Source organism: Xyrauchen texanus, chromosome 43 (genome assembly GCF_025860055.1).
Source record: "Xyrauchen texanus isolate HMW12.3.18 chromosome 43, RBS_HiC_50CHRs, whole genome shotgun sequence".
Classification (NCBI taxonomy): Eukaryota; Metazoa; Chordata; class Actinopteri; order Cypriniformes; family Catostomidae; genus Xyrauchen; species Xyrauchen texanus.
The window spans coordinates 2,086,384-2,107,543 of NC_068318.1; the positions used below are offsets into that span (position 1 = coordinate 2,086,384).

Here is a 21,160-nt window from a genome sequence, read left to right on the forward strand (position 1 = left end):
CAGGGTCATGGGCGCCCAAGGCTCATTGATGGGCATGGGGAGCGAAGGCTAGCCCGTCTGGTCCGATCCACAGAAGAGCTACTGTAGCACAAATTGCTGAAAAACGTAATGCTGAGGGGGTGTCAAGTGACATAATGCAAGAAGCAAATGCGTAAAGACGAACTCTGTGCACTTTGCTAAATTTTTTATTATTCCTTTGTTATAATCTGGTGAAATTTGTTACACCCAGTTACACATTGGCTCTTTGAGGTAAAACATGGCAAATAGGTCAAAATCTTTGGGCTCTGGAGACATTAAAAAACACTTATGTTTTCAGGATGAAAGCCACGACAGGCCTACAGACTGGGGACTCGATTTGGCTGATGCGGCGGGAGAGGAGATCCAGCATCAACTGTCCAACATGTATGTGATGCTGACAAAGGTTCTTACTGACTTGGAGGATTGTAATACATTGATCTATAACGGCATTGGAAATAAAATTCTCTGAGTTAGTTACAAGAGTGGCAGATGTTGAGAAACTAATCAATTATCTGGTGTCATCGGAGAGGGAATTATCCACTAATCAGCCCGCGACCAAAGTTGATTTGGAACATATTCTTGAAAAGCTTGAAGATCTTGAGAATCGAAAATCGCAGGAATAATGTCCGAATTGTTGGAATTCCTAAGCATGAGGAGGGCAGAGATATCTTGAAATTCCTAGACAAGCTTTTCCCGAGTTTGCTCGACATAACAGGCCACAAGTTGGAAATCGAGTGAGCTCACAGAGTTCCGGCTCAGAGATCTGCTGGGGGAGAAATTTCAGAAATCATCCAATAGATATTTCATGTTGCCCCAGGAGAGGAGCAAAGGAAAGCTGTCTTGGAAGAATCATAATATTTTCTTGTTCCCGGACTTTGCGAGTTCGAAAAGAGAGAAAAGCGATCGGTTCAAGGAATGCAAGAAACACTTGCATCAACATAAGATCGCTTTTGCATTGATTTTTCCGGCCAAGCTGAGAATAGTAGCGAAGGACGGTTGCAAAGTATTCACATGTCCGAAACAGGCGCTCTCTTTTATACAAACAATGGATGAGTAAAACATTGGGTGTTTCTTATGTAAGTGGATTGACTTGCTTTACATTGACTCTATTGTAGGAAGAAGCTGGACGAAATTTTTGTTTCTTTTTGCGTTGACTCCGCCTGGTGGCGGGAGACAGTTTTGTGAGTGGCGCTTTTTCTTGGAGAAACTTCTGCATTGACGGAGAACCACCACGATAACGTTCGGAACAACAAACCTAATTAGACACTTAAAACACCCTCACCCAGCTGAACATGCCCAGTTTGAAGAAGCTAAAAAAGGGAAAGCGGCTAAAGCTAGCCAGAGCTCAGAGCCAGCCACAAGACAGCAGCCTCTCCTATCTTTCCTTGGTATGAGCAGCGAAAAGACCAAAGCAATTACGAGGAAAATTATGGAATTCATGGCCCTGGATGACCAGCCGTTCTCCATAGTTGAGGAAAGAGGCTTCAGAAATCTGATACCTTTCCTCAGCCAAAAATACACTACTGAGTAGGAGGTAATTTTCCGATGTCACGTTGCCCAAGTTGTTTAATCTTGTCATGTCACACACGCAGCCTGTTACAAGCCAATCCTGAAGCAGCAATCTGTTTAACAACTGATATTTAGACATCTAACATAAGTTTAATGTCAATGTTGAGCATATTGGACACTTCAGTTTTATTCATAGGCTTGTAATCTTTGGAATTGTTTTGATAGACGAGTAAAAAAGAGAAAAGGTACATTTATAAAATAGTGGAAAATGGCATCAGTTTTGTTATAAAAAACCTCTTTCCAGTCACAGAGCACTTTATTTTGAGAGTTAAGTCAGAGGAGATCCTGTAACTCTGCAGTTTGGGGGAAATTTTAGTTGAATAATTTTATTATGAAAAAAAAAATTTTTGCATTGAAGAAAAGTAGATTTTTGTTTGTATATGCAGTCAATTATAGATCTTAGAAAGAAAATCGGAATCGGGAAAAATTGGTATTTGCAGGTCACACTAACAAAAAAAAAATCAGAAAATCAATTGTTTTTGACACACAATTGATTTTTCTATTAAATCAAAATGTCAAATGCTAATATGAGTGGGTTATCTCTCTCCACATGAAATGTGAATGGGTTGGGGCACCCCATAAAAATAAGGAAGGGTATTTCTTTTCTTAAATGTAAGAAATATGATACAGTGTTCCTTTAAGAAACACATCTTTCGCTTTCAGGAAGCTGAAAACTTTGGTAAGACTTTTGAAACCATCTGTTAGGGACTATACGTTTTTTCAGTCCATAAGATTTATTCTAGAATAGATTTTTTTTTTAAAAAACCCAAATCCCTCATTTCATCAGTTTTTGACTGCTCAATTGGAAACATTTTAGTCTCAGATCATGCCCTGGTGAGTTTAGAGGTGTTGCTACATACAGAGAAAAAGAAATCATATAGTTGGTGCCTTAATGCATCCCTTTTACAAAATCCTGTGTGGCAGGGCAGAGCCGGGATCATACACACCCGGACCCGTATTAGGCTAATCAAGCCTCTGAGGTTTAAAGGTCGACTGCAGAGGATCGTGCGGGAGAGAGAGATCGTTAGCGGATATGTCCGTCATGTGTGTGTTTGTGTCTTCTTTTAAGTTTATCATTAAACCATTATTTATATTGAAAAGCCGGTTCTCGCCTTCCCTCGCGGTCCTCTGCAGTCGACCTTTAAACTTCAGAGGCTTGATTAGCCTAATACAGGACCGGGTGTGTATGATCACGACCTGGCCCCGCCCTCCGCCCTGCCACATCCTGATTTCCAACAAATGTTAAAGACTGAAATTAATGTTTATATGGAGACCATCTGGTCCTCAGTATCTTCTGATAGCGTGGGTTGTGAGGCACTTAAGGCGGTTTTCAGGGGCCGGATTATACAGTATGCCTCGTTCATCAAAAAATCCAAAGTACGAGAACTCGTGGAGTTGGAAGGAAATAGTAAAAGTGCCGAGGCAGAACTGAAGCGTCATTTGTCGTCGGTTTATACAGAATCATTAAAGAATGGAAAACTTCTCCCAACCACGACACAAGCCCGGATCAGTCGGATTCTTAAAAAGGACAAAGATCCAAGCGAGTGTAAAAGTTACCGTCCAATTTCCCTGATCCAGTTAGATGTTAAAATATTGTCAACAATTTTGGCTAACAGATTATGTAAAGTTATGACATCTCATAAAATTAGATCAGGTGGGGTTTATTTGGGGCCGCAGCTCTTCTGATAACATTAGGCGTTTCATCAATATCATGTGGTCTGTGGTGAATTGATCAGTCTCTGGTCGCTGCCGTCTCCCTTGACGCCAAAATGGCATTTGATTTGGTAGAATGGGAATATCTTTTTAAGATTTTGGAAATGTATGGGTTCGGGAGTACATTTCTTGGTTGGATTAAGTTACTTTCTAGACACCCTGTAGCGGCGGTAAAAACAAATGGATTAATTTCAGATTATTTTACTCTGGATAGGGGCACCAGGCAGGGTTGCCCTCTTTCCCCATTATTGTTCTGTCTTGCCCTGGAACCATTATCTGCCGCGATAAGAAAGGAGGATGATTTTCCCAGGGTGTTTGTGGGAGGTGTGGTGCATAAGCTTTTACATCACACAGATGATATTTTGTTATTTGTCTCTGACTATACCAGATCCATATGCCTTGCCTCGCCTCCATAGAATTATTAATTCATTTTCCAAGTTCTCAGGATACAGAGTTAACTGGTCTAAATCCAAAACTTTGGCCTTGACAGAGTGTACTGTCCAGTACGGCTTTTCAGCTGGGCGCCTCCCAGTGGCCCAAACAGGGCTTAAGTATTTGGGAATTTTATTCCCAGCAAATTTGTCTGATTTAGTCAGAATTAATTTTGATCCCTTATTAAAAAGATTTTCGAATGATGTGGACAGGTGGGCTTCATTACGTTTATCGATGATTGGGAAGGTTAATGTCATTAAAATGAATTGTATCCCAAAATTCAACTACCTACTACAGTCTCTCCCTGTAGATGTTCCCCTCTCTTATTTCAAGCAATTTGATAGAATCGCAAATTACTTCATTTGGAATGTCCCAGACTACATTTCAACAAATTAAATAGGCCAATAGACAAAGGTGGCAAGGCCTACCCAAGATTTTGTTTTATTATTATGCATTCGGTCTCATACATTTGGCTCATTGGTCGCTTCAACCTGAAAGAGCCCCTACCTGGTTTTGTATTGAACAGGACGTTCTTGCCCCTATTTCACCACTGCAAAGCATTTCTATCAAACTAACCGGAGAAGTTAAATCACACCCCATTATTTCACATTTATACATGATTTGGACAAGAGTGGCCAGCGTATTTAATTTGGACATTTATTTAAATGTTGCCTCAAGTATATGGCTGAACCCAAAATTATGTATCAATAAGTCCCCTTTCTGTTGGTTAGAGTGGATTGTAAGGGGGTTGTTACACTCGGCAACCTGTATGAGAGTGGTGTGTTGAGATTTTTTGAGAATTTGAGTCATCATTTTGGGATTCCTAGATCTCAGTTTTATATGCATTTACAACTGCGCCACATGCCCTTTATGGTTTTTGGGAGTAGGACACACCCCCCTAAAGTGGCAGATGCTTTGGGAGAGGTGATAACTGCTTTTGGAAAAGGTTGTGAGGAGTATATTACTCCCTGCTAATTCAAAATCTGGGGGATGGAGCTTTAGCTTCTATCAAGAGATTACGGGAAAAAGATTTTAATTTGGTATTGGAGGAAGAAGTGTGGACTAGGATTCAAAAAAATGTAAAGTCTGCATCTAGAGATATACAATTTAAGATTTTACATAGATTTTATTGGACCCCTAAACTTGGTCTTAAAGACACATCCAACTGCTGGCATTGCCAATCAGAAGGAGACACATCTCATGTCTTTTGGGGGTGTGTTACGATTCAAGACTTTTGGATGAAGGTACAGAGCTATTTGTTTGAAGATTTGGGCACTCAGGTTTTGCTTTTCCCCAGACTTTGTATTTTGAGCGATGGTGCGGTCATATATTTGGGGGACAAATTTATAAAAATGTGGTTTTGACAGGCGTTATGACTAGCAGACAAGTCAATTTAAGGGGCTGGAAGTCCAACTAGTAATAGAGGGGGTTAAGTATTGATTCTGTTTTTAAATGTTATTGATTTTATGTGTTAATATAGGAATCAATACAAAATTTAAATCTGAAAAACTTAATGCTGGCCATGATAGAAAGCTGTCAGAACACACAGTACATTGCTGCTTACGGCGTATGGGGTTGTGTAGCCGCAGACCAGTCAGAGTGCCCAAGCTGATCCTTGTCCATGGCCGAAAGCACCTACAATGGACATGTAAACATCAGAACTGGACCATGGAGCAATGGAAGGTGGTGGCCTGGACTGGACTGATGACCATGGGAAGAAGGCAGGCCAGCAGAGGCAGTGTGATGCTCTGGACACTGTTCTGCTGGGAAACCTTGGGTCCTGGCATTCATGTGAATGTTACATTGACATGTACTACCTACCTAAAGATTGTTGCAGACCCTTCATGGCAACAATATTCCTTGATGGCAGTGGGCTCTTTCAGCGGATAATGTGCTCTGCCACATTGCAAAAGTTGTTCAGGAATGGTTTGAAGAACATGACAAAGAGATAACAGTGTTGACTTTGGCCTCCAAATTCTCCAGATCTCAATCCGATTGAGCATCTATGGGATGTGCTCGACCAAAAAGTCAGATCTATGGAGGCCCCACATTGCAACTACCAGGACTTAAAGGATCTGCTGCTTTAAGTTCATGCCTCGACGGGTCAGAGTTGTTTTAGCAGCAAGAGGGTGACCTACATGATATTAGGCAGGTGGTTTCAATGTTGGTGTATATTGCGCTCCCAGATGTGTGACGTGCCATCGCTCCAAATCATGAGACAAAGTAATTAAGAGTGTTTTGTCTGCGTGCTCTAAACCGCCAGTATTTTATTAATAAAACACTCACGTGATGGAAACACAGCTTTATTCTGACATTGTGTTTGTGATAATATGGTTTTTCGCATAATTACATTCGCAACTTGGATGAAAACACACAGTAACTAATGGCTCCAATTTGAAAAATGTTGGACACATTAAGTCAAACAAATGATGCTAGAGCTCTTTTCAAAACTAACATCTTAGCCATTTTTGCAATGACTATATCAACTGGTGTTAAGGTGTTAAGTCAGTTCCCCTTCAATTTCACATAGGTGTTCTAACAAAGTATCTTGCAACATGTGTAGGTCATCGCATTAACTGTGGACATGTTTCATTAACATATGATACCAGAAAGATTATACCAGGAATACTTTTTGTTTAATTTTGAGCACTATACAGTATTGTTTATTACTTTAAAGATAGTGAATTTCTTATTTCTGTGAAATGTTTTGCTTGAAATGTGTGTTGCTTAATATTTTGTTTAAATGTTGTTTAACAGTCTTTAAAAGGTTACAAAACCCAAAAAAAAAATTTTAAGATGTGAACAGTTGTGTACATGTTGCACATAATTAAAAACAATGACAGCACTCATATTAAATATTAAGGATAAAGTGATATTTTTGTATTTATTTTTTGGCCATTTTGTTTCAAAAACTAAAGTAGAAGCAACGTCACAAAATGTAACAGTGTTCCACGATGCATAACAGACTTTTGTTTTCAATTTTCGGTTTCCAGTGTTTTCACTTGCATCGGTGTACGTTCTTAGTGGACAATGTGACGTTTACAGTATTACATTTGCAAAAATACAAAAAAAGCATGTGGCTTCATAGTCTTGACACTTTGGAGTCGCAATTTGGAGTACCCTTTTTTGACAGTGACTAACCTGTCAAATTTTAAGGAGTGGGATGATGTGAAGCTATGAACCAAGGTGAGTTACGTTGATATGATAAACTACTTTGAGTTTTTATGACAGCCAACAACTGCATAAGCTGAGTCTGAACTCATTTTTAATCCAACTAACCACTTAAAATGGAATCGTAATATTGGTAGTTTTTACCTTGCTTCTAATGGAGACCAGAACCAATAAACAGTCCAGCAGTGATTAGAATAATCAGTGGCTAGTCAGGAAAACTCTGGATATGCATAAAATCTGAAATGTGATTTGTCAGACAGTACAGGTCTACATTGTGAGAGCGGATTCTGTGGAAGTTCAAAACAAGATTGCTTTCAGAATGGACATGCAAGTTCAACAGCACTCGTGGAACAGATGATGTGAGTGCAGACTTATGCACTAAACACCGTGGTGAGATTGAAATCACTGGTCAGAATGGACCGCAGTCCATAATCAGACTTGAGAAAGCATGATTGTTGGCTGCAGTTCTGCTATTCGCACTCCAAACATTCAGCTGTTTGTTTAGTCACACATTTTGCATCTTCTCTGTGTGTCTGATCAAGGACAGGATAAGACAATGGCTTGTTCAAAAACAGAAGACAATGATGAAAACCAAAAACTCAGCCATGTCAACTATGTTTTGCTATAATTTACATAATGTACAAGTTACCAGAATTTAGGCTACAGGCTTTACCACCATTACTTTGTCATGAGAACAATGCCTGAATATAGGATAACTTTACATAGACAAGATTAATACACAATTTGACCACACTAGAGTCATGTTCACACATACAGAATTGTTTTAGTATTGTGGTTAGGCTTTAGAAACTGGGTTTATTTCATGTTTTGTGTATTGGACCCGTTTACTTTCACTATATGTGCCTTACTGAACACAATGTTTTTCTTTTGAAAAAGAGGGATTAGGAGCCCAGTGTGTGTTGTCTCTCTGACCTTCTCGAAATCATCTGGAAAGAACTCTCTGTCCTTCTGCAGGATCTCATGCAAACGTGTTTTCACTTTCTGCTGGCAGCTGCTTAATGAGTCACTGTCACTGTCCAGTAGGCCGTTCATGTTGGCACTCTTCACCATCTGGACCAGGATTGGCGTTAACTCGCCCTCTAACGCCAACAGACCCTGAGGACATCAGACCACACATACTGCAGACTCTATGCACATTTGGTCATATAAGATAACATTCCAAATATGTTTAAATAAAGTTGATCTGGACATTTATTTATATAAAATTTGATCTAACAAGCTTTATTCTGCCTTCAAGATTTTCAGGCAAGATACTACTTACGAGCACATCATTTTTATGATGTGAAGCCTGTCACGTCTTAGTAACTGGCTAAATTGAAAGACTTCTTCAAATGTATTGCTGAACATTTGCATGTAATTCTTCATTGTTGTTTAAGGATGCACTGTTTGGCTTCTATAACATTAGCAAATCAAAAGATAATTAGTATTTCATTATTAATATGTAACTCTTACTAGCCAAGTTTCACATTCACCACATCAAATTAAGTAACGAAAAGCCTTTTTAGGTGTGCACCATTACCAATTTTTAAAGACCAATACAAGTTCTCAAGTAGGGGTCGACTGATATGTTTTTTTTTTTCAGGGCTGATAACAATTATTAGGAATCAAGGAGACCGATAACCAATATTTGGGGCCGATATACATTTGCAGTAAAAAAAATTAGAGTGTCAATTTACACTAACCCAAACTCTGACACAAAAATTTCCTTTAAGTGCCAACAAACATGTTTTTAATGAAACACTGCAAAAATGAACAGTTCAATATTATCTTTTGAAAAATACTGGATAATGTTTTTAATTGAAAAATTAAAAACGTTATTGTTATTATTATTTCTTTTTCTTTTTTTTATAAAGTGGAGGGCGCTCTTAGCAGCATTTATTTTTAACTGAAACTTTAAATATATAAACAATAATGAACTATACAGTTCATAACAGAATGGTATTACCGTGATAACAGACGAGAATCAACGTCAACTTCATGTAGCTTGCTGGCAAGCCATTTAGTCAAGTGTAAATAGGGCAACAAGATTTTATTCACAAGGTAAAAGATTCAATGTTAGCAAAGATGACGTTACGTTTGCTAATCCTCTTACCGTTGGTAAGCTAGCAACCACAATGCCATCATCATCTGTTACGTAAAAACACCAACTCATTGCGAGTACTCCGTTAAATCAGCCCTTATCTCTACCGTTCATCTAAACCGCTGCTCACTGTATTTCTCTGTTACGGTCCAATGTCTTTAAAACAACCACGTCTGCAGCTCTACTATGCGGCGCGTCATGTCGCGGGCCGAGGGAGAGAGGTAACACGTGCGGAGCGTGAAAGGGCATTAATGAAGCGCGTTCGCTGCAAGGGAAACAGAGTCAAAAATATAGCGCTGAAAGATCACTGCTATCTTTGCCCAGGAGTGCTTTCGGTGTACTCAGCTGTTGTTTTGTCACACCTGCTAACCTAAAGTGTAAAAACGACATGGGGCAACCGTTATCATGATGTATGCATCACTGTATTAATGGAACAAATCCGTAGCTAATTAGTGACCGCTGGAATGGAGTATTGTGATGTTTATTGCAACTTCAGTATCTCTATTATTCAGGGGCGTAGGAGCCATTATACGTACATTTCAAAATCTAAGTTTTGTCCCCCCCACTATTTCCCAATGTAAGATTTTGTTTTGCATTGCCTGCCTATCTCTGCCGATTTCGGAGTCTCCAAATGAATCCATTCTGTAACTTTTAAATAGGCCTATGCCCAATTCAAAGTCACGTTGCTCGCGGTACTAGACAGATCCGCAGACTGTACGCTCCACAAAGTTGCGTTCAGACGTTCAGCTGTTTTCTTCAGCAGTCTGTTCAAGTTGCAGCTGACAGCCTGTTCTGCATCTAAAGGTAAAACCTCCCACACTTGTCTGTCTGGAGTAAAGTTTTAGAAAATCTTCTTGACTGACAGATCGCATTCCTTCATCGTTTTGTCGCTATGGTTACACACACACACACACACACACACACACACACACACCGTTGGCGGTGCGCTCAAAGTCATCTGTCAGTTGTGCAGTTACCCAAAATCTCATGAATGAAGTTAAAACCCTTCATGTCACTGGATGAAATAAAATCGACTAGCAAAAATACAGGAGGCCGCCTTACAAACGAGTGTGTGTGGAGGATATTGTCATTTCGCCGTAAGGTTTTGATAGCGTCATTTATTTATAAGGAGGGCAACCCTCCAGTCCAGGAGGTGGCACTAATGCACCTAAAAACGGTTTATTTATGTATGCTTCGGCAGCCGGTGTTTTTATTTCTTGTATGTAAATCTAGTATGATGTAAATGTGAGGTAAGTTAACGTAGGAAAGGAAACGTGGAAGTAAAAATACTGAAATAAATACTGATAACATATTTTGGGCGGTTTTGTTTGCATTTTGGCGGTTTTTGAACAGTTTTTGGGCTAATTCAGCCGATGAAATGGCAGATTGCTGGTTTTCAGTTTGATCATCAGTTTTGTTGTATTTTGAAACTGTCAAATATAGCCTTAGAAGCAAACTATCTAATTGTATGTTGCGTAAAACAGGCAAATATTAGCTAATTAGTTAACTAGCTATATGCTATCAAAGCTGATGAACAGCCAAGAGTGTGTGAATGTGCCATTGATACGTGTCCATAAACTATGTAGAAGTAACATTAGTCACAAATTGTTCACAGAGATGAGCATCCTACAGTACTTTAAGAGGAAGAGGACAGAGGAGAACGGGCTTGTAAGTTTAATGGATAGCTACATACAGTATATTCTAAAATTCACATAGTAAAAGCACTTTAGATCAAATTAGGCCAATGGCATGTCATCAGATTTTGCATTGAAACCAGTTCTGTGTCCTCAAACATTTGTTACTTTCCTAGACAGGAGATGAAGAGACCACAGAACAGGGAGAGTTAGGGCCAAGTGAGACACAGGTAATGGGAATATAACAGAATGCTCATTTGTGTAGGATAACAGAATACATTGGTACTGTGTCCAGCTAATTTAACTAGTTGTTCTTATGATTAATATACAGGTGCTGGTCATATAATTAGAATATCATCAAAAAGTTGATTTATTTCAGTAATTCCATTCAAAAAGTGAAACTTGGATATTATATTTATTCATTACACACAGACTGATATATTTCAAATGTTTATTTCATTTAATTGTGAGGATTAAAACTGACAACTAATGAAAATCCCAAATTCAGTATCTCCGAAAATTAGAATATTACTTAAGACCAATACAAAAAAAAGATTTTTAGAAATGTTGGCCAACTAAAAAGTATGAACATGTAAAGTATGAGCATGTACAGCACTCAATACTTAGTTGGGGCTCCTTTTGCCTGAATTACTGCAGCAATGCGGCGTGGCATGGAGTCGATCAGTCTGTGGCACTGCTCAGGTGTTATGAGAGCCCAGGTTGCTCTGATAGTGGCCTTCAGCTCTTCTGCATTGTTGGGTCTGGCATATCGCATCTTCCTCTTCACAATACCCCATAGATTTTCTATAGGGTTAAGGTCAGGTGAGTTTGCTGGCCAATTAAGAACAGGGATACCATGGTCCTTAAACCAGGTACTGGTAGCTTTGGCACTGTGTGCAGGTGCCAAGTCCTGTTGGAAAATGAAATCTGCATCTCCATAACGTTGGTCAGCAGCAGGAAGCATGAAGTGCTCTAAAACTTCCTGGTAAACTTCAGAAAACACAGTGGACCAACACCAGCAGATGACATGGCACCCCAAACCATCACTGACTGTGGAAACTTTACACTGGACTTCAAGCAACGTGGATTCTGTGCCTCTCCTCTCTTCCTCCAGACTCTGGGACCTTGGTTTCCACATGAGATGCAAAATTTGCTCTCATCAGAAAAGTATACATTTTTGCCCACACTGCCAAAAGAACCAAAAGCTGGTTCAATGACCATGGTATTACTGTTTAACTACTGTGTGATTTCATGTAATATTCTATTTTTTTGGGATTTTGATTTCATGGGTTTCATAAGCTGTAAGCCATAATCATCAAAATTATAACAAATAAAGGCTTGAAATATCTCACTTTGCATGTAATGAGTCTATATGATATATTAGTTTCACCTGTTAAGTTGAATTCTTGAAATAAATCAACTTTTTGATGATATTCTAATTTTATGACCAGCACCTGTATATATTTGAATGTAAAATGAGTTTATCGCTGAAGCTTTAACTCCGAACCCCCCTAGCATTTCCTGTCCCCCCCAGGTTCAAAATTGCTCCTATGCCCCTGCTATTATTACCTTCAAAAACAGTTTGTCCTCTCTGATGCATCCTTCAAGGCACACGGCAAGCGCGAGTGTCTGGTTCGTTTTCAATGAGAGGCACGCGGAAAGCGGCAAATCGCGGGCGATTTTGTAAGCGGTGCTCTTATACCCCAAAACCCTGCTGCTTTCACTTGCAGGCGCTGTGAGAGATAAAGATAGTTTAGCTTTTTTTTTCTGAGCGGCAGCCACGTCTGCTTTATTCACAGCCAATCATAAACATTTTACTGAGCTCATAGCAGACTGCTGAAAACATGGAAGAGGAATTTCCCGAGTTATATTATGCCTCAAAATGTCGTAGAGATTTGAAAAAGTGCGAGTTGGTTTGCCAGGTAAAATAAAGTGTCAAATTAAATGTACCAAAAAAACTACAAAAATTGACAGATGAGTAAAATAATGCATCAGGATCTCTTGAAAGCAGATCACAGACATACACAAAACAACAAAAAACACAAATGCCATTTTTAATTTATCATTCGTTTATCTCGTGTTTTATCTTAAGTTTCATTTTCTCAACAGATTATGGCTTAACTGAACAACTAATGATTTATAATGACTATATACACAGTTAAAGAAACAATGTGAGCCCAGTATAAAATCCGTTTGGTCCAACTGCATCTAAATTTTACAACAGTGTGTTGTCAGGGCGCTTCTCAATCAGGTGAGGTAAAATAGGTGCAGAATATTTCTCTCAAATTCATTGCAAGTCAGCTTCTGCTGTTGTTGTGCGTGTAGGAGTCTTCGCAAGTTCTTGTTGATTGTAACTATGGCAACAGCCGCCCCTGAAATCGTGACGCGAGCACTGCCTTGACTGCACAAAACGCTTCCTCAACGAAAAAAAGCGGCAGCTGCGCGGTGAGTCCACCGCATGCCGCGTCCCGAGTGAAATGGCCTTTACTCTTTCCCCCTTCTCCCCCACGAATACGGAGTACAGTGTTTATTGGCCATTTACTTGTGACATATAACCAATCCGATTATACCGTGTGCGGGACATTAAACCAGACTACAAGCAGTAACATTACAGAGAGGGGGTCATTGGCGGTGACATCAGAGCCAACGGAGCGCATTTTAAAATGTATCGGCAAACAGAGCAGACAAAATAATGATAACTAGAATTAGAAAAAGTATGAAAATGATGCCAGGCCGACCCCTATTCCCAAGCACCTAATCCTAGGGATATCACTATAGATAATTTTTTAATCAAGTTATCAGGTGAATTTTAATTTAATAATCTGGAAAAATTATTTCATAATTTATCTTGTATAATATTTTTGATGTGGCATCAGGTTTGGTTTAAAGGTGTGGATTATCCTAAGATTTGACTGCACTCTACAAATAAATGATGATGAAATGATTGCGAGAAAAAAGCCACAAACACACAAACTTGTTTTATATCATTGTTGGGACTCTCCATAGACTTCCATGCATTTTATGGATTTTACACAGATCTAATGATAATTTCTATCCCCTAAACCTAACCCTCACAGAAACCTATTTGCATTTTCAAAAAACATTGTTTCGTATGTTTACTAAGCCATTTCCCTCATTGGGACCGCTGGCTGGGCCCCACAATGTAGGTGATCTCAGGTTTTACTATCCTTGTGGGGACATTCGGTCTCCACAATGTAGCATATGCATGTACACACGCATACATAACATTTCAATTTCTTTGTTCTTTTTAACAGCACAGACATGTTTTCAACCTTTGAGGCCCAACTGCAACCACATCATTATGTCAATGTACTCATTAATTATGATACCAAAAACAAGTATTTACCCTCCAGCATCGGCCCCATACAAGTATATTCTGAGCAAATTAAGGCCATGCTACCTTGGCAAACGCTGCAGCAGTCATCTGAACACGCCCTTCATCAGAAGCATATATCTTCAGGTCATGCCGATATGTGCTGTGCAGACGCAGAAGACCACAGCCAGGAAAGCCTGCATAATCACCTAAAACAGACAGAAATTAATTATCAGCGTCCAAGGCCAGCGTACAACAACGTCTCTTTTAAACAGAAAGTGCCTTGAGCTCATGATGTGCTCTCGTGTTTATTTTTAGTTTATTTTTTCACAAACTATCGGTCTCTCTCTCTTTCTCTTAGGCATCTGGGTTCAATAAACTTTTGTGCAGATCACACCCGTGTCTGCAACCGGCCACAAAAATGACAATTTGTAACATGCCTCCATTTGTTAGATATGACATGTTAGTTAAAGAAGTCTCGATTTGGTAAAATGGCAAGTGCTGTTAAGGTGATTACTTTGGGTTGTAAATCTGCTGTGATTAAACATGTTTTGTCTTTCAGACGACAAGTGTTCATGTTTTTGACCTTTCCCAATAAAACACTGGATCACTGGACCTATATTTCGGTGTGTTACTGACGATTTTCAATGTTTTGAATGTGTAGATATTGACCATAAAAGATTTACTTGCTCTCATAAACAATGAGCTGATGAGGAAACAGGCTTGTCAGTGCTGGTGGCTGTGGCTATTGGAACAGAAGAAGCTGCCGAATAGACAGAGGAACGGATGTGGAAAATAAAGTAAATGATAGTGTAGAGGTAGGTGTAAGTGGTTCTGGAAATGATGAATGTAGGTATAAATATACTTTGTCTAGTGATCGTGGTGCTACTGGTGTTTTGGATCATATAGTAGAGGAGCAAGATAATGCTAAGGGATTGACTGATGAAATAGAAAGTGAAGTGTTGGATGATGAGAGTATTAGAGATGCCGATTCAGGCATTGATGTAGACATCAGTAAATCTGGTGATTTCTACTCGGTAGAGCAAATAAACATGTAGACTAAACTAAAGGGAAGGGTGTTGAGCTTGAGCACTTTTTCACGATTTGGAAAAGTTTGTTTTGTCTGTGATTAAAGCTTGTGAAGAGAGTCATTTTGAATTTCTGTTGCAGCAAAAAAGGTTTAGATTAAAGAAATACTTGACAATGGTCAAGCAAACAATGAAAACCATCAGGAAAAACATAGATCTACAAGAAGTAACTCAAAATATGTGAACATTGGGGTTGGTCTTTTCCTTTACTTTTACTTTTTCTTCCTTTTTACTCCTTTACAAGAATTAAAGTTGGGTCCTTAAATGTAAATGGAGCTAGGGATAGAAGCAAATGGCAATAATTAACAGAATGTATTGATTTGAAAGATATTCAAGTTATGTTCTTACAAGAAACACACAGTAATGAAAATAAGATTGGGGTTTGTGGTGGGAGGGGGATTATCTTCTTTGTCATGACAAGTAAATGTTTTGTCTAAAAGTGAGGTGGAGAAATAATACTTGTGAGTGGTCATGAGACACACTTTTCCAGTGATTGGTCAACCCATCAGTTCCTCATGCAACAGAATAATTATCCACCACTGCTTAACTTTTAATGCAACTATATATTATTTTGGGGTATTTTGGGCCCTGGAGAAGTTTTGACATGCCTTGACATTTGTGCTTTTTTCAGTTGCTTAAAAACATATTAATAGCTAAAGTCTGATAACACTGTATTCAGCACAAACTGGGCTAAAATAATATGCGAGCAACATGTATGTACAGGTTTGTACAAGTCACTGGAATAAGGCCATATAACACATATAACATTTATCCACAAGACCTTTGAGAACTGGATCTTGTAGCCTAGAGTTTTTGCTACAAAATGAATTGAAAACCATCCTGATCACTAATTCATACAAAACAATATAGTAATTGAACTTTTGTAAGACAATTTTAGTGTTGCGAGGAGGTGTGAATGACCACGAATATTCATTGTAATTCACACATGAGAGACAAAGACCCTCCCCTGGGCCTATCAATGAGGGATAGTGAATGAATGGGAGGAGACTTAATGATCCAAATCAAGTTTTAAGTTAAAAGAAGTAATCTGACTATATATTTTCTTTACATAAAGACTTTACTTAATTTTAGACCTACACTACTGTTAAAAGAAATCTCTTCTGCCCACCAAGACTGGATTTATTTGATCAAAATACAGAAACAACACTGATATTCTGAACTCTTTTTACAATTTAAAAGAACAGTTTTCTATTTAAATATATTGTAAAATGAAATTTGTGATCAAAGCTGAATTTTCAGCATCATTACTGCAGTCTTCAGTGTCCCATGATCCTTCAGAAATCATTATAATATGCTGATTTTCTAATATGGGCATATTTAAAGTGCATTTTACTCATTTACACCTGAACAGATATTTGCAAGCACAAGCTTTGTTGATGATAATGAGGCAGCATAAACACTAGTTAAAATATAATCTAAACATTCATATTATTTTATATCATATTACATATCATATTTATATTATAAAACATACAATTTAAATACCTGTTTTAAACGTTCATTGGAGTCCCGCTCTTATTCTGAGGAAAATGTTAACTCTTCCATAATATCCTGGAGCTTTCTCGTCTGTGTATCATTGCAAACGCGCAGAAAAATGAATGAAATGTGTTTAAATCAAACCTCACGGTCGCCTGTGTATCGTTGCAAACGCGCAGAAAAGTTGAGTTGTGTTGTGTCTACATTAAACCTCAGAGTCAGGGCGTGAACATTGGCATTGATCGTCTCAGCACATTAGCGTATGAATGGCCCGCTCTGCTGGTGGGTGGGATCACATTACAGATCATTAGATAGACCCGTAAAAAACGTACAGCGCTTTGTTTCAAACAGATTGCATTGCAGGAGAATATTTGTTTTAACTTTGAATTGTTTTATTTAAAAGTAGACATTTTAAGCTTTCTTTAGACATATGTTTCATGTTTGTGTGATAAGTATTCGCGGAGTTTCAGTTCATTTTTGTGAAGTGTTTCTGAAATACGCTCGTGAACACAGAGACTGCTGAAAGCTCACCCTTTTAATTTTCTTTATTTTACAAAATCACAAGGTTTTGTTGTTATTGTGAGTGTACACAAATAAAAGTAGACCCTTTATAGTCACTAATGATGTCTTACACTTATCTGTATGCCCCAAAATTACGGAGTATTTTAAGTTGTTTCTGCTGTAATGACGAAAATATCCAGTCCGTCGACCCCAGAGGGTTAAGCAACCAGACTAAGAATGCCTGCGACACAAACTGTATTGTTAGGGAAGGGTCTATAGACAGAGCTTCATACTAACATTCTTCTGCGTAGACATGGGTTCTGCAACCTACGTGTGCCAGAGAAATACAGTATTAGTTGTCTGTTTTTAGAAATAGCCTATTAACGTCCCACGCATCTGCACACAAAACTCAGCCCATTTTATTTAGTCAGCTATCATAAATCATTATCAAAAGGCGTGGCGAAGCTGCACACAGCACAACCCACAGGACCGCGCATAGTGGATGTGTTTGCGTTGTAGTGAAGCACAGACCAGTATTTGCATACACCTAATTCCTCTCTCCCTTTTCTATTACAGACGGACGCTTCAGACAGAGGGCTGGGGGCCATGCTCTTGCAGGTGGTGGAGGGGGAGGAGCGCCCGGTGCTGTTCATCAGCTGTAAGCTCTCATTGAGGGAAACCAAGTACAGCACAATGGAAAAGGACTGTCTGGCCATCAAGTAGGTGGTCCTCACCCTCCGGTACTACCTGCTGGGGTAGGCCTTCACCCTCTGCTCGGATCACGGCCCACTCCATTGGCTTCACCACATGAAGGATACCAACGCTTGGATCAACCGGTGGTATCTGGTTCTCCAGCCCTTTAAATTCAAGGTGGTCCACAGACCGGGGGCGCAGAAGGCTGCCACCGACTTCCTCTCCAGGAATGGGGCGGGGGAGTGGTAGGCAGGCCTGATGGCACCCCAGCCTGAGTTGGGCGGTGGGGGTATATGGCAGCGGGGGCGTGGTCGAGTGCCCGTCTGGAGTGAGAGAAGCGGTAAGTGCACTTACACCTGAGCTAAATTATTATTAACACCTGTCTCTAATTACATTTAGCACGGGAAGAGTGGCATAAAAAGAGCCACACCGCCAGTAGAGGGGAGAGAGAGAAAGTTTATGGTCAGCTGACCATCATGTGTTTGTTTGTGTCTTTTGGTTAAATTTTTCATTAAAATATTATTTATATTTTCAAGCCGGTTCTCGCCACCTCCTTGCCCATCTAAATCTCTTTACAAAATAAAAGGCTTATAATTCACAAACAATCATAAAATTTACTGAGCTCATATCAGATAAGTAAAAGATACATGTAATTAAAATTACTGAATTACATGATCCTTTGAAAATCTCATAAAGAGATATTATTTGAAAGCCAGGGATTGGGAGCATATGAGTGCACAAATATATTTGCCAGGTTAAAATAAACTGCAAAATTAAACCTAATTTTAAAAATGAATTGATTTCAATGGGTAGCATGACGTCAATGCCAATCATAAACCGTACCCAAAAATATTTCACTTAATTCTTATGAAATTATAACCAACTAATAAAAATAAATGATGTGCTAAATTTGCATCAGGTTTTCTCATAGGCAAATCAAAGATAGACAAATCAACAATAAACACAAGTGCTGTTTTTATTTTATCATTTGTTTATCTCACGTAACAACCGATTATGATTCAACTGACCTCTATTATTTAACTGACTATCTGCTGAATTTATTTAACAACTATATGAACTGCAACAGTTAAAGAAACAAAGTGAGCCCAGTTTAAAATCGGTGGTCAACTACATCTTAATTAAACAGTGCTGAAAGTACACTTCTCTTTGAGTTAAGGTAAAAATAACTTTGGATAACAAAATTTGTGTTTATTTTGATTTTAGTAAATACAAATGTAAGTGTATGTGACTTGGTGCAATGGAGTTCTTGTTCATTGTAAATATGGCAGTGACCGCCACTGAAACCACGATGCGAGCACTGCCTACACTGCACAAAATGCATGTGTAATGAGGCATTATATCTCTTGGCATTTCTCATAATTTATGTATGTTTTTTTGCACTATTTTCTTTGCATGCCATTTCTTTCTAAGCAGCCATTGCTTCTACGCACTTAAAACTGAAATGGAGAGCACTCCCAGCCAAGTGCATTGATCATGAGAAACAAAGGCATGCATGCTTTTTACAATAGCTATGGGTCTTACCTCTTAAGAGCATTCTCTACCTGTGAAGATGCGAACGTTCTTTCATTTTTCACAGACATTTCCCAAACCTGCACTTAACACGAATGTGCAACGCACTTTTAAGTGCTTCTTTGCTGTCCATTTTTAAGTGCTGAAATATGACTGTATAGTGTCGCTCATTCATAGACTTGTGCATAACTTTATAAATACTTGTAATTTAGCTAGCTTAGAAAAGTTAAAAAGATAATTTTCTTAAATAATCAAACTAATTAACTACATAATTAAATACATAGATTTGTAATTACTTATGTGCTGGAGGCTACGATCTACTGTTTTTACACAATCACAGCTTTGCTCATCAAATGTGTGTTTGCAATGTTTTATTTATCATCTGTGGGTCGACCATCAGGGTGCAAGCTTCTAGGGTCTATGAAGACTACATAAAAAGTATAGAGGTTAACATGTTGGCAGGCCTATTTCATGTGCACAATAAGGCGATGGAAGCAATAATATAGGGTAAATGCACAACATTAACTCATTAAGTGGAGATCTGCACTTTGTGCACAAACTGATTATCAATGCATAACAATGTGCACGTGACAGCACCCCTCAGTGTCTGAAAGGAAGATGGGAGTTTGTATACAGAAGGATTGTGGGAAGACGTGCCAAGATAGACAATTTCACCATAGATACAGTATAACATCGACATAATGCTTTCTGAATACTATATCATGCGGCCACTTTGTACCAACTTGTGCACAATGGTAGGCCTATTGTTTATTGTTTGAGGCCTAATTAAATTTCCATTCTATTAGTTTTCTCTACCTGTAGCTTTTGTCTTCAGCAGTCAACACCCAATCGCATTGCACCACTTACTGGTGAGAAAGAATAGCTCCAGGTTGAGATTGTGCATCGGTACTCTGCAGTTCCCGGATGTGGAAGGTTGAATTTCCAACCGAATTTGAACCACTGAATTTGCGGAAGCAAATTTTGTTAAGCGAAATAGAACGGGCTGAATTTTAACTGTCAAAAAATCTAGATGGTATTTTCAAATTAACTGAATATTTTAGAAATTAACTTTAGAAGGTGAATATTTTTTTATTCTCAACTCTGACTATCAAATATTGTCTAAACGTATTGCAAATCAAACTTAAAAAAAAAAAAATCATCTATGATTGTTTGATTTCAATAAGAGATCTTTTAGAATTTTCTAAAGTATATACGGTGCATCCGGAAAGTATTCATTTTTTGTTATGTTACAGCCTTATTCCAAAATGTATTCATTATTTTCCTCAAAATTCTACAAACAATAACCCATAATAACAACATGAAAGTAGTTTGTTTAAAATCTTTGCAAATGTATTAAAACATTTAAAAAATGAAACAAATCACATGTACATGTATTCACAGCCTTAGGTGCTTCAATACTTTGTTGAAGCACCTTTGGCACCAATTACAGCCTCAAGTCTTTTTGAGTATGATGCTACAAGCTTGGCACACCTATTTTTGGGTAGTTTCTCCCATTCTTCTTTGCAGGACTTCTCAAGCTCCATCAGGTTGGATGGGGAGCGTCGGTGCACAGCCATTTTCAGATCTCTCCAGAGATGTTCAATCGGGTTCAAGTCTGGGCTCTGGCTGGGCCTCTCAAGGACATTCACGGAGTTGTCCCGTAGCCACTCCTTGTTATCCTGGCTGTGTGCTTAGGGTCGTTGTCCTGTTGGAAGATGAACCTTCGCCCCAGTCTGAGGTCCAGAGCGATATGGAGCAGGTTTTCATCAAGGATGTCTCTGTACATTGCTGCATTCATCTTTCCCTCGATCCTGAATAGTCTCCCAGTTCCTGCCACTGAAAAAATCCCCACAGCATGATGCTGCTGCCACCATGCTTC

General features: G+C 38.8%; 1 protein-coding gene across 6 annotated transcripts in view; it reads right to left on the bottom strand.

Moving 5' to 3' along the window:
- The window catches only part of ppip5k2 (diphosphoinositol pentakisphosphate kinase 2), a 217,798-nt gene that overhangs the window by 82,991 nt on the left and 113,647 nt on the right, over window positions 1-21,160 (bottom strand). For all 6 annotated transcript variants that reach the window (XM_052116272.1, XM_052116271.1, XM_052116268.1 and 3 more), the window contains exons 16-17: window positions 14,060-14,181; window positions 7,837-8,019 (exon numbers count right to left, since the gene is read on the bottom strand). In XM_052116272.1, coding sequence (XP_051972232.1) covers window positions 7,837-8,019; window positions 14,060-14,181 — 305 coding nt within the window. The remainder of the gene's footprint in view (window positions 1-7,836; window positions 8,020-14,059; window positions 14,182-21,160) is intronic.